The 14,846-nt window shown below is 34.4% G+C and overlaps 1 protein-coding gene across 1 annotated transcript in view; it reads right to left on the bottom strand.

Moving 5' to 3' along the window:
* LOC118748671 overlaps positions 1-14,846 on the bottom strand; it is a 361,645-nt gene that overhangs the window by 177,055 nt on the left and 169,744 nt on the right. The window contains exons 2-7 of the mRNA XM_036483268.1: positions 6,121-6,736; positions 3,346-3,451; positions 3,082-3,172; positions 2,619-3,004; positions 1,578-2,479; positions 1,401-1,504 (exon numbers count right to left, since the gene is read on the bottom strand). Of these exons, the coding sequence (XP_036339161.1) occupies positions 1,401-1,504; positions 1,578-2,479; positions 2,619-3,004; positions 3,082-3,172; positions 3,346-3,451; positions 6,121-6,185 (1,654 nt within the window). The 5' untranslated portion in view covers positions 6,186-6,736. The remainder of the gene's footprint in view (positions 1-1,400; positions 1,505-1,577; positions 2,480-2,618; positions 3,005-3,081; positions 3,173-3,345; positions 3,452-6,120; positions 6,737-14,846) is intronic.

Genomic DNA, 14,846 nt, shown 5'->3' with positions numbered 1-14,846 from the left:
ATATGTATTTTTTTTTTTACTTTCTCAGACTGCGGGATCCGTTTAGACTTTTCAATACATAATTTTTTTCATTAAAAACTTTTTCTAGATATCGGTTATTCGGGACTTCGCAAGAGTTAAAACAAAAAAATTTCGATACATATTTTTGGATTTCTCTTTTTTTTGGGTCTATTTAGACTTTTCAACAATTATTTTTTGATCTCCGCTGACCTTCTAAATTTTTTTTTTCATTAAAAATTATAAAATAAAAATTAAAAATTTTCTAGATTTTTGGGCTTATTCAAAGTGTTTTTGAGTTTTTCTGGGTTTTTATTGTATTTGTTTTTATTTTTTCATTACATATAAAAAGAAATTAGAATGGAATTTTTCCAGAATTTTTTGGAGATTTTTTTTCTGGTAATGTCGTGCCTTTTTGGGACTGTTTCGGAGATGTTAACTTATTTTATATTATTTGTGTTAGTTAAATTTTTTCAACAATTACTTCGTAATGTTCTCGGCATGTTAGGGGTTTACTATGATTTTGCCGAACTTCTTCAAGAACGTTTTGTAATTTTTGGAACCCGAAAAAAAAGGTAGCGTAATTTTCTTTCGATTATTAAGTTTTAGCCTCTTTCTTGGGATCCTTTTAGGATCTATTAGGACTTGTTTGAGTTTTTTTCACGTTATTTTTCGAGAATTCTCGGACATTTCTCGGAAATTTAACCAAAAACTTTTGTAATAATGGTATGAATTTGTCTATATTTTCCTGCCTTATGTAGCTGATTTCATGGACTTAACAGAATATTTCAGGGGTTTAGTTTATTCATATTAAAAAGAAATTGAGAACACATTTTTTCCTGTATTTTTTGGTATTTAATTGGAACTATTCGATCTCTAAGGCTTTTTTGGACTGGTTTGGGAATTTCTATAAGACATTAGGGAACTTTCCATGTCCTTGATCTTGATCAGAATAATATTAGCCTGTCAAGACGGAAAGTTCAGAAGATTTTGCCCAATATATGTGGGAGGTAGCCAGGGTTGCCACTATGATAAACTACTACCAAAATTTGGGTTGGTAAAAAGGTACATTTTTTATGATTTTGGTAAATTATTTTGCTTGAAAAAAAAATACAATTTTTCTCATTATACTGGAATCGTGAAGAGCTTTTGATTGCCTAAATATTTTAAATGATTATTTAAACAAAAAGGAAAAAATGGACATCAAATTAGAGGAGAGTCCAACAAAAAGTATGGCTACACGATGCGGGGCTTTGCTGCACAAAAACTTGTAAAATTCTTCTTGTTTTTATATAGCAAATTTTGTTGTTGAATTTATATAAAAGATTCTTGCTATATCTAACCCTTTGTGACCCACCTATTACTAAACTCCTAAAGCACTAAATATTGTGTCTGGTACTCACCGGTTTGTGTACTCGAATCGAAGAATGTGCTGGTCGTTTCTACTGTCATGGTGCCGATGGTGCCGTCAATAATTTGTGCGCTCGAGTCACGTCGACCGCGATAACTGAAAATAATGAACCAAAATGTTAAACTCTGTCCTATTTTATCTATGTAGCCTTCATGTGCGTACTACTCACCGACACACATCGTCGCTCTGCGAGCTTTGTCGCCGAAAATTCCTGCAACGTATCATCTCCTCAGTGGTGGATTGTCGTCGAAAGCCGCGTGCTATTAAGATCTCCTCGGTTGTAGATTGTCGACGTATAGCAGGCCGCGAGCTGGGCTCTGCCGATGGCAACGGTGGTGGCCGTGAACATGGACTTGGATCACGCGACGAGCAACAGCTGTTCGAGTCAGGCGAACGTGAGCTGCGTGCAGCCGACGAGCTCTGCCGACGCAGTGTCTGCCGCCGTGGACTGCCATCACGATCGTGACTGCGGTCGGGCGAGAGATGCGCGCGAGAGTCACGTCGTCCGCCACGTGATGCGCTATCGGGACTAAGCGAATCACGGCGCGACGTGCGTCGCTCGCAGTCCTCCGGCGGATCAGGGCTCAGTGCCGGCTGGGAGCCACGTCGACTGCCGCCTGGCAAGCAGCTCTCATCGAATGCAGTAGCCTGACGTTGCAAACGTTGTAGGCGTGGTGCGCGCTCAGGCGAAATTCCTGCCTTGGAATCGCGTCGATTCACGCGGCCGCATTGTGTCGTGGAATCGCGTCGTCCTTTCAGTGGTGCGGTGGGACTCGTCGCTGGCGGTGTCACCGAGCTGGTGATGATGGTGGGCGGTGGTAGCGCTTGGCATGCGGAGTCAACCTGATTATAGGCGGGGGCAGAGATTAGCGGTACTGAGTCTGAGCCGCCAGAACTGGTGGAAGGACGTTGCTCTTGTCGGAAGTTGGGGAAATCGGGTGCGGCTAATGAATCACGTTTCTTGGCGGCCATGCCGCTGATCTTGGGTGGCGGAGGTGGTGTGGTAGCACGGCCAATGTTGCTGTCGCGACGGCTCGAGATGTAGCTTTCTCCCGAACCGCGACGCGAGCTCTGCAATTAGGCGATTGCACAGGTGATATATGTATGTATATATTTACAATAAGTCACAAAAGGATAGGAAGGAAAACAAGCGGGAAATCACAGAGCAGCTATCAAAAGTCGCTTTCAATAAAAGTATTGCATTACTTACACTACGCCCAGCACCCTCCACCACAACTGGCACCACCATGGTGGGCTCATCAGCGGCGGTGCTCTCACGACGATTCCAGTGCTTCACAAACTCTGCTGTATTGGAGTCACGGCGCGAGCGCATGCTACGTATACCCGAATCGGCGCTTGATTCCCGACGCTTTCGTGGCGTAATGTAGGTGGTGCCCGAACCAGCGCCGGTCGAAGCGTCGGTGGTAGAGGTGCGCCATGGCAAGCTGCGCGCAAGGTCAGCTAGGGTTTCGCGCCGATTGAGTTGCGCCTTTTGACGTTGGCTTTGGGTTTGCTGCTTGGCAGCGCCACCGCCGCTCCATTCGCGCAGGATGTCGGTGAGTTGTGCGAGTGAGCTGCGACGACGGCGTTGGAGGCCTGCGAATTGGATGAGATAAACCAAAGAAGAGAGCGTAAGTGGATAAGAAGTGAACCGAGGTTTACCGCATATTTACCTGGTGGCGGTGATGTACTAGGGGGTGTGGTTATCTGTGCAGCCGAATCGCGGCGACCACCTAAGCGTTGGCGTATCGTCGACTCCTCCAGCTGAAAACGAGAGAGAGAGAGAAGGGGAAAGAAGCGAAAGGCAGGGTATTGGTATGAGTAAAAGTATCGGTAGGAGAATGAGTATGAGTATGCGTATGAGTATAAATATAAGTATGAGTACGAGTGTGCGTATTTTTATTGAAAAAAGTGTTATGTGTGTGTTTCTTACTTACCTGCTCTCTGACCAAATCGTCCCAGCCATTGCCACCCTGCCACACTAAGCCCACCTGATGTGACAAAATCGGCAAATTGCATACAAAACAAATCGCTGTCATAGTCCTACAACGAGAAAGAAAAAAAGAAACGCAGACGAGCAATATGAAATGAATGTGATGAGTGAGTGTGAGTGAAAAATAGTAAAATTCAATTTCACTCAAATATAAAAAATAATCTTAGACAGAGAATAAGAAAGTATTTAAAAAAGTGCGATGCATGCAAAGCCATAGGAAGTGATAGCTAATACACTGTGCGACAAATCTGGGGTTATTACATATAAAAAATTAAAAAAAAAAACAATTTCAAAACATATAAAGACATAAAGAAATAGGTATAGAAATTTTTATATTTTTATTTACATTATTCAATTTTTTTTGACACCGCTTACAATAACTTTAATATTTTTGTATTAGACTGTTATTCGGAAAATTTTATGTAAAGCGTTCCGGAATTATGTGCAGAAGTCTTTTTTTGTATTGATAAATTTTTTTTTTACGAAATTTTGCTTAAGTTTCTTAACTACAAGCTCCGAAATAATTTTAATATATTTACATATTATTTAATTTTTTTATAAAAACTGAAATTTTGAAATATGTGTTTTTTCTTTAGTTAAATGTAATTTGCCTGATGAATTTTACCCTCCCATTTTTTCTCCAAAATTTTAGTTAACGATAGCCGTGAGATAAATGTTTCTTTTTAATTTTTTTGGCCAATTTTTTTCCCATTTTTATTTAATTTTTTTTTTTTAATTTTACTTTCTTTACAATTTTCCGTAAAAAACGTATCCCTGTTAATATACATATTTTTTTAATGTGACTTGACTTTTTAATTTTTTGGTGTCTCATAAATATATTTTTTTAAATTTTAATTGTTATTTTTATAATTTTCATGTCACATTTCATTTTCGTATCTGCTCCTTTACGAAAACGACCCATTAATAAATTTTTAATAAGTTTCTGAATATTTCTTTGCCGTAGCAAAAATTTTCAGAAAATTTGTTTAGTTTAAAAAAGTATTTTATATTTTACTTACTGAGCGAAAATAAAATTTTTAGAAGGTTAAAAGTTAAAAAAAAACATAGTTTTCGAAGAAATCGAATTGAGAAATTGAAAAAAATTTCAATAACTTTTTTTGCATTTCTCCGGGTTATGAATGAAATTAAAAAATTGATTATTTTAGTTTTTGCTATTGAGTAAATATATTTGATAAAGCAATAAAAGAAAATTGCTATGAAAAAATTAATAAATGAAATCATCAAAACTTAAGGGTATACTTATTTTTGACGCTTACTGTATATTTTTAAATTTGCTTTACAATTTAAAATTTTTTTTAAATAAAAAATTTGAAAGATTTTTTTAAAATAATTTTTCATAACTCACTTATCCAAAAACCGTGTAAATCCAAATTTCAAACTTTGTGTAATATTAAAAAAAAAAATTTGCAAATATTCATAAAAATTTCGATAATTTTAGTATAATAAATTGTGAGTTTCAAATGGCTAAAAATTAGCGTTGGTTTTTTGAAGTCCTGCACACACATACAGGTGAATCAAAAAACAAAGCAAGAAAAAGCTCCTGTTTTCTTAATTTTGCCTCCGTAGTTTGGTCCAATATGAAACGCAATCACACTCTATATGAAGTGCGCATGATACAAAATTTAGCTAAGTTCTAAATCTCGAAATCCATGCCGAAAAAATTATAGCAACTCTACCACAGAGGATTTTATGAAATAATTATTGTAACAGCGTGTCTTTGATAAGTCTCGCCAAGCTTTTGATTCTTAAACCTAAACTTAAAACCCTTGATAATTGTGCTGTTAACCAGATGCCAAGAAAGCTAACTGCAGCAGAATTATAGCGATAAACAGTGACTCAAACAAGTTACCATGTGTTGATTTTATTTCAATATTCACAATTGTTTTCAAGTTAAATTTATTTGTTATTTTTCTACAAAACTATTGTACAAAACCATAGAAATCAAAGCATAAAACTTAATACACAATTTTGGAAAATTCAAAAAATTTTCACCAAAATTTCAAACTTTTTAATCAGAATCTTTACAATATTTTTTTGGGTTAGCAGATTAATATCCCACGCAATTTTAGTTTAATGAAGAGCAAGTTTGCCTAAGTTTTTCTATTGCAGGATTTTTGCTTTTTATTCCAAATAAATAAATATGAATATTTTTATAGAAAAGTAACAAAGAAACAATCAACACGTGGTCACTTGTTTGAGTCACTGCATGTATGTATATAATAGTTTTTATAATAAATTCGTAAGTTTTATTAGAATAATTTTTTGTTGGATAAATAACTACGAAAAGTTATTTTATTTAAAAATTTATAAACCAAATATTATTTAAATAAATTAATGTCTTTGACCATGTATGTATGTATGTAGTTTAAATGATTGGAGTGGTCATCACTATTTTATGGCAAAGTAGCTACAATCAGATGCGGGAAAGCACATTAAGGTAGACAAGTCATATCGATAGAGAAGAAGGCAAGCAAGTGAAGAATAAAGCTTTTCAATAGCAACTAAGGCCTTAAAAAGCTTTTTAAGTCCCATTGTAGCAGAGTTGCAAACAAAAGCTTAAAAATATTTTATAGCAAGCCATAGCGAATGCACTAAAAATAAGAGAAAAATTGTCAGTTTATAAGACATAAAAGAGATAAAAGATTTTGTAGGAATAAGAAAAAATTAATTTAATTTCCAAACAAATTGTCTAACTAACTTTTTGCGTATGTTGGTCGCAGCGCACGGCTGATCTATGGACCTGTAATGCCGCAGTTTTGACATGGCGCATAGTTGTGGTGACAGCGGTGACGACGGCGATGCGGACGATGATGGCGACAGCGTCAGCAACGTTGGTTGGCAACGCGGACTAATTTTAGTGGTTATAATACTTTTTTTTGTTTAATTTACAAACGACAAGCGGTTAAAAAGAAAGCAAAGGAAAATGAAAAGCGCGCCTAGCAGTGCCAAATAGTAGAAGGCCGACTGTGTGGCTTTTCAAGTTAACCGTTTTCGAAGGCTGTGGTGGCGCCGTTTGTTGTCGTTGTTGTTTAGAGCTGATAAAGAATGCTGCAGTTGGGCAAAGGCTTAACACAAATGCTGGGTATCTGTGTTTTGGTTTGTTTTGTGTTTTTTTTTGTACTTTCTTATACCAAGTTTTTGTTCACATACAACACACACATAAACAAAAATACAGTTAGGGGTTTGGTATAGATTTTTTGTTTGGATTTTTTCGGATATGTGGTTAGTTTGTTTATTTTAGCGGATTTGTTTTTTTATTTGTGTTTGATTAAATTTGGTTTGCTTTGGGTTGTTGGCTACTACACACAGAGAAACTGGAAAAAAGAAAAGAAAAATGGAAAACCAATTTTCGGGTGAAAATTTTTTAGGTAGCTTTTTTATATATATATTTTTTTTTTACTAATACATATGTATGTATGACATAAAAGAGGAGAGTATTTATAAGGGAATCGGGACACCAAAAAATACATTTAAGTGGCTAGTTTTTTTGGGCTAAGTGGGTGAATTGGGGCTGTACAGGGGATCGCAAAAATAGTAAGGTATTATAAAATCACATGCGAGGGTACATAAAATTTTCTAAAAATTGAAAAAGCATTTTTATTGCAAAAGTAAAGTTTCTTAATATTGCTTATAGTATTCTTAATATACTTATATATAACGTAATGTAATTTTTAGTCATTTATAATTTTCTAAGATATAAATACTGACGTAGCCTTTGTCTTACTTTATGCCTAAGCGCCTAGTAGCAGACTACATATTTAAGAGGGTGCATAAGAAGATGATTTTCACCAGAAAATATTGTTTTTGAAAAAAAAACGTGTATTGCTGCCATGCAAATTGGCATAGCTGGAAATTTTTAGTTTCAAGCTACTTAAAATTTGTTTCTGAAATTATGGTTTTAATTTTAATAAAAACTAATTTTAAATTAAGAGAAATTTTAAAATATGTACTGTTGTAATATTGATAACATTTTTAAAAGTAATTTTTTTTTAGTTCCAGAAATTTTCTCAGTTTTCATCGAAAAATTTCTTTTTTAAATTAAAAAAAATTGCGTTGCGTTTTGTTTTTAGTTTTCAGCTTATTCAACTTTGTTTATAAATTTATGGTTTTAATTTAAATTTAAAAAAATTAAGTAAGAGAATTGTTCTTAATAAAACCACTTAAATATTTTGTATAAAATTAAATATTTTTCATAAATTTTAAGATGTATAAATATGCATATTTTATCTAAAAATATTTTTTTCTTTAATTATACAAAATTTTTGAGTGTGAAATTTTAAAATAAACTTTTTCTCATGGAAAACAATTCCCGAATGAATAGTGTAGGATTGGTGTGGCTGAAGGAAGAGCACCTACACTCCCGATCACGAAAAGCTATTTAAGACTTTCTGAAAGTTACAGGAATAAAATGTGTGTCGTGTTGAATGGAGTGCACGATAGATCCAGAGGCCGCAGTGCATAGCTCTTTTCAAAAATCTTATTTTATCTAAGAGATTACCGGCTAAAAAGTGTAAAAAATTTGTGAAATTTAAAAGTATGATAAAAAAATTAAAGATTTCTGATTTCGAAAAATTTTTGCTAGTTTAAAATTTTTGCCAAATACTTATTTTAAAAAAAGTTGTGGAATTTTATAGTTTTCGCTCAATAAAGCTGTGATAAGCTTTGAAAGAAAATTTAAACCATAAGCAATGCCAAAAATGTAGAGTAGGTAAAGAACATGAATATCATATAGAGCCCTAATCGCCAAAAAGGTGTGAGCGAATTTTTTTTCAAAATTTTATGTTTGATGCAGAAATGTTGCTAGAGCATCAAGATGTATTTCTGCATCAGAAATAAGTACAATTTTGAAACAAAAAATGTCAATTACAACGTTTTGGCAGCCATGGCTCGATATATTAAAGTTTCGAATTTTGTTTCATCGAAGAAAATTTTTTTTGATAAAAAAAATTCAAAAGGTTTAGAAACAGTCACAGTTTTATTTAAGAATAACTATTTTTATCAGGAGAAATGGAAATATTGAGCGACATTTGAAATTTCGCACAATACAGACAAGAAAAAGTAATGCGCCTAACGGGGCAACTATGGAAACTATCTTTCACCTTACCCAGTTGTCTATTCTGGCAGCTATCTTAAAAGCTCTTTACTGTTTTTCGAAAGACTAATTGGAAGATCTGCTAACGAGGAGGTCTTAGTGTTATGCTGTTCGCCTTTTAAGGTTTTTTTTAATTAAATTAAATTATGTTATGTGTATGTTCTTTATGTTTTTCTCTTTTTAAAACAATCAAAGGTTTTAAGTAAAAGAAATTAAAATAAATAACTAAAAACCGTAAGGCAAAAATAAATAAATAAATGGTTTTAAAAATTAAATAAAATTAAAGTAAAATATTTTTTTTCTGAATTAATTAAAAAAAAAATTGATTAAGAAAAAATAAAAAAAATTCCGCCGCCCGAGACTCGAACTCGTAATTTTACGAACGGCACGCCTATCGGCCATTGCGACCGTTTGAACGACGCGAGCTAAGTGCTTTTTCTCAAAACGGCTTTTCACCACCAGTGGTGAATGAGAGAGCTTTTTTTCTAAGACTTTTGTCTTACGAAAGACTATTTACTGTCTTAGCCAGAATTGCCCTGTAAATGCAGGCTTTGGGAGATGAAAAACATTATTGCTTTTAATATATTTTATGATCAATGTGTACGGTTTATTTTAATGATATATGCAAAAACTAGCATAAAAGAAATTTCAGGTTAACTACGTTAGAAGTAAAACCTTATGCAAAAATACTGAATATATTCTACAATTTTTTAGAACCTAAAAAAAGGCCTACTTTAGCTTTTGGAAATACAGAAGCGTTTAATTTGTGTTCCCGTGTCTTTAGCAACAAAAAACTTTATGTGAACGCCTAAATGTATGCTATAAATATAGAAAAAAGTTACAGGTTTTCAAAATGTATGCCACAAAGCGTTTGCTCGCTACGATTTGTTGAAAATATTGCGGGATTTAGAAAAAATATACCAAGCGTCTAAAAGTATGCTATACATTTTCGAGTCACTTTGCAGCAATTTTCGAACATGAGCATCCATTGTGGAGAGTTAAGTGGTCCAACGTGTGCGTACTATGGATTTTAATTTTTATGGTGAATGTATTAGAGAATACACTAAACGCCTAAAAGTATGCTATTAATATTTGAACACTTTCCGAAAATATTTGAACATCTACTACGCACTTATGTACAATGAAATAAATAGGCAGAAGAGTGTAAATGTAAGATAAATTTCTCTCGCAAGTAAAAAAAAAATAATTAAAAATTCCGCCCAAAATTATGCTTTAAACTTCAAGATGAACAAATTTGTAACTAAACCACAAAACAATATTTAAAATATTAGGTTAGAGTACGGAGCTTCAGCACCTGAAAGTATGCCATTAATTGATTACTGCTCTCTGACGCCTTAAATTGTACCTAAAACCCTAAAAGTATGCTTTTTGTTTGCCCAAATCTATGCTATTAATTTTTGAATAGAATTCCTAAATGTTTCTTGTCAATTATTTTTATTGAACAACTGACTTCTTAAATACACAATTTTATGGAAAAATGTTGGCGTCTTAAACTCAGCATTGCGTATTCTTCTCCATTCATGTCTTCTCTTCGAATAAATTAGTATACAAATATGTATATGTACTTATGTTCATAGATGCCCCACAAGATGCCAGACAACTTTTCTCTGTCACAAAACAACAGGTTGCTTTTAAGTATGCGCTGTGAAACAATGCCACGAACAAATACTTAAACAAAACACACACACACACATGCAAAGGGAATAAAGCTCGTCTCATTCCCACAATGTAGAGTATTTGATTTAATATAATTTCTAAAGCAGTTATTACATATATTTATATATGTTTGCATTCATATGAAGTCGCTACTGTAACACACATACATAGGTACATGTGCACGCAGACAACTGCAAATAGTACAAGTAAAATAAATCGAAAATTCCACAACAACGGAACCGAAGACCTAAGCATCAGCCATACAGTTGACTAACGAGGAGAATTTATACGGCTGTTGGGCTTTTGAAAGGAATCCTCTGCCTGCTGCTTTGTATTTGAAGTATAAATGTAGATATGTATTGCCAAGTTAGTTTAGCCTACTTATAGACGCACAAAACACACACACACATACAAACATATTTCTAAGCACAATACGCAGCATACAAAAGGGCGTCTGCTCATTATGTTTATGAATAACTGCGAAGCACCCAGGCAACCAAGCAGCTATACGCAGTTACCTTCGGTAGTGATGGTCGTTGGTTGCCTTGGCCGTCAACGCCATTGAGTTTTGAAGTGATTTTCCGCACTCTGCGAAAACCGGCACAGCTGGGTGGTAGGAATGCTGGTGGCGGCGGCAGAGCGTTGCGGTTACACGAAAGGAAATACAATTCAAGGCGCAAGCCAGAGTTACATATACATACATATATTGACATACATTTCTACTCATCAACTGGGGCGAAATGATAATTTGTTGTCCATTAACAAAAGCGAAAAAGGAAAAATAAATAAAGAGCGGAGTGGGAGAAAGAAAAGCACCAATCTATGCCACATTTACCACGAACAAGCTTATTATTATAATTTTCTTTTGTTCAAAAACACTGAGGGTTGGGTCAAAATGTTAAGGGGAGCTTTTAAATTTAAACTTTTTTAAAGGACATTAGCAAATGTCTGTTAAATATGCTATAGAAAGATTAATTTCAATTTGAAAAAGTAATATGTAGTAGCATTTTATGAGGCACACGAAGGTTCGAGGGCTCGAGAACTAAAAAATAATATTAATAGAAATAATAATATTATTTATGATTTAGATAGTAAACATCATTTCGCTAGCATACTTTCAGGCGCAAAGGCAATAAATTACAGCGAAATATGATGGGCCGCATATTAAAACTTATTAGCTTACTGCTATTTGTTTGAATTATGAGCTAGAATGAATAAAAATTTTACTTTTTAATGATAGTTGTATACTTTTGGGCGCACAAAGTTTGCAAAGCGCTAGTTGGTACTTTTTCCAAAAAAAATGTTTCACACAATCTCTTATTCAAAAGAGTAAAATACGTTTTCTTTAAATTTTTTTTATTTATAATAGTTTGTTGCATACTTTTGGGCGCAAAAGTGATTAAAAACTGCCAAAAATTAAACATTTTATGTGTAAGATACCTCAATTCAGAAAGTATATACATATGTATCTGTATACCTAATAATGATGCTGTCCCAAAAGTTCAGCGTATATTAATTATACTAACATACTTTTAGGCGCTTGATTAGTTTCGTATTTTATTTTGTATTTTGGTAATGTAAGGTTTTGAGAGTGAGTGAAAATAAACAGAAAATGCTGATTACATCCACTGTATTTTATATGTGCTGTCAGTTTTAGCTATTGTTACATCAAATTGGCATTACTCAATTATGTTCCAGAAGCAAGTCTAATTTATGATGCATGCTTTTAGGAGCCATTTAATACTACAGCTGAAAAACACTTTAATGTCCAAAGATCGTGAAAGTTATTAAAGATCTTCAAAAACTTTAAAATCGGTCGCTCAAGCGCCTTAAATTACGTAAAAAAGTGCAAAGAATGGAAAAAATTAACCTTATTTTTCAAGCGTTTTCATAAATAAAAATAACGATCTAAATTTTTTCGTTTTTCAAGTTTTCTACGTCCATAGATTTGATTAACGAAGTATCAAATTTAAGGTCTAGGTAAATATGTATTTAAAAAAAGTAGTGCATACTTTTAGGCTGCATGTTAAAAATGTCTTTCTTTGAACATTCCTCTCAAATGCTGTTACTATTTGCCTTTGAGCTTATTTTGAGTCCCGAATCGTTTTTTACAAATACGATTTATTTAACTTTCCATGCATATTTTGTTGCGCCTTCCACTTCGAATTTCTGTAATATCCCCTAGCAAAGTTCTCCATTGTCTACCAAGTGCTTCCCATTAATTTGCGGACATTCGCGCTGCCTTAAATGCTTCACATATCAATCTGCCGACATATACTATAAATCAGAGCATGCTTTGAGGCGCTTAAGTAAGTCATATACCCTGGTTCCATTTATGCTTCACTTCTTTTTCTTATTCTCTCTGGCGCTCAGCTTTAGCTGATTCGTGGGTGAGTATACCCATTTAATATACATACATACATACACATATTTCCCACGCTGACGCGCGACAACAATCCACATAATTCAATTTCAATTTCCTGAGTATTACTTTAAATTTCCGCACGCCACACACACTCACACACCGAATAATAGTGTTGCTGGCATTTCCGCCAGCACTTACCCATTCATTCAGCCATCGTTTGACTCGGCTGTCCGTGAGTTCGTCCCTCCGTCTATTTGTTTGTGCGTTCGCCTGTTAGCCTACGCAGTAGAGCTTAGTGTCTCAATGTCAGCGGCAGTGGACAGCGAAACAAATGGTGGTTGAATACGAATGAGCAGTCTGCGTGTATGTGTGTGTGGTTAAGGAATTAAAAATATAACTATGTTTCTATAAAAGGATAGTCAAGCGTGGTGAGGAGCAGAGGAAAGCATATTGCTGACTGTTTATTCGCTGCAGTTCACTGGTATGGTTGAGTGAAGACTTGGAGTGCGCTGGATTGAGTTGCGAAACGGAGAACGTAAAGATGCAAGAGTGATTGAAGGAAAATAAATAAATCATGAAAAGCGATTTAACAGACGGCTCCGTTGCTAACAGAATTGAGTGAAGAGGCTAGCGGAAATAGAGTGGGAAAGCCGGCACTAGAAAGTCGCACAATGTTGGTTGATACAAGAGATAGATAAAGAGAAGGCAGTTGAGGAAAATTATCTAAGGAAAACTTTAAATGAGTACAAGAGGGGTTCAAAGGGTGTTTGTAGGAAAATCTAAAAGTATTAGAATGGAAAACGTCAGCGCAATAAGATAACTCGCGAACAGAAGGATTAACGGACACGTTCAGTTCGGGATTCAAAACACCGCCGAATCAGCCAATCACTTTCGATTTCGTGTGGAACATAATTTGTGTAAGGCACTCTGGTGGGAGAAATATGAGAAAACTTCTGGAAGTGAGAAGTAAATACCAAAACCATTATACGGGTACAAAGCTATTTATGTTTGTCTTGACTAAAATTGCTTGAGCGAACACTGGCAACATTGCGAGTTTTGTGACTCGTTGAAGCAACTTCAGTGCTAGCTATGAGGAAATTTTGGAAACAGTGTCAAGCTTGGTAAAGTTCCTTTCTCGCCTTTTTCGAGTTTCTAATACACTGGCAGAAAATCTCAAAATTTTTTGATAGTTGTGACGTTTCATATATTTTGAAATGAGTATGAAAATTGGCAACAGTGAAGAGTTAAAATATTGACTTTACAAGGCGAGTATTTAAAAATTTAGACCCACTAAAAATTAAATATGTTTTCTTCGAAATACTTTCAGTTCATAAGGGATGAAAATTGGCAACAGTGTACGAATCCTGAAAGTTTTGGCATTCTCTAAACATACTCAAGTAAATTTATGCATAAGTATGCATATGCAGAACGACGAAAGTTGGCAACATTGTGTAGCAATAAGTGATTTTCGCCACTTTAGCTATTCGGTAATGTACAATTTAACTCCAGGTCCCCAAGAGCACTTTAATGAAAATTGGCAACAGCGTAAGGCAGTAGTGCCTCTCACCACGCAACAGTGCAGGCTTCGAAATCTTCTCTCTGTACGGCATTTTTTTCCATAAAAAGTATGTTCGACAATTTTCTTTTATATGGATAAATTGGCAGCAAAAAAAGATGCCAAAAATCAAAATTTTTTAGCAGATTTAAACTTGATTTTTATTACTGGCTACAAAACTGCATAACTTTTTTTTCTAAATATTCTACATAAATATTGGGGTTGAATTTTTTTTTCTAAATTTGCATAACTTCTATAATTTTTGTACTAAGTTTAAATGGTTTATTTCTACGGGATTTGTGGCATATCACCAGCCAAACTTTAATATAAATATAATAAACATTATATTAACAAAAGAAAAATGGCCGAAACTGGTCAAAACATCGCACTCCTACTATTTTGTAGATAACTGTAATATGCAGAAGGGTGAAAGCTGGCAACATTGTGTAATAATTACCTATTCCGTAATGTACAATTTGTCTTCAGGTCTTCAAGAAGTTTGATGAAAATTGGCAACAGTGTAAAGCAGTATTGGCTCTTACTACTCTTAAGAGTTTTTGAAGGAGAAGGGTGAAATTTGGCAACACCTTGTAGTAAAAGTGATTTTCGTCACCTTAGTTATGCGGTAATGAAATATTTGACTTCAGGTCTTCAAGGAAACTTTAATGAAAATCGGCAATAGAGCTTCGAACCTGGATTATTTAATCGCCATTACCTTGATTTGATCACAAATCA

Source organism: Rhagoletis pomonella, unplaced genomic scaffold, assembly GCF_013731165.1.
Source record: "Rhagoletis pomonella isolate Grant_MI unplaced genomic scaffold, Rhpom_1.0 Rhpom_scaffold_00013, whole genome shotgun sequence".
In the NCBI taxonomy this organism is placed as follows: Eukaryota; Metazoa; Arthropoda; class Insecta; order Diptera; family Tephritidae; genus Rhagoletis; species Rhagoletis pomonella.
Note: the sequence above shows the minus strand (reverse complement) of the source record. Positions and strands in the feature narration are given on the sequence as shown.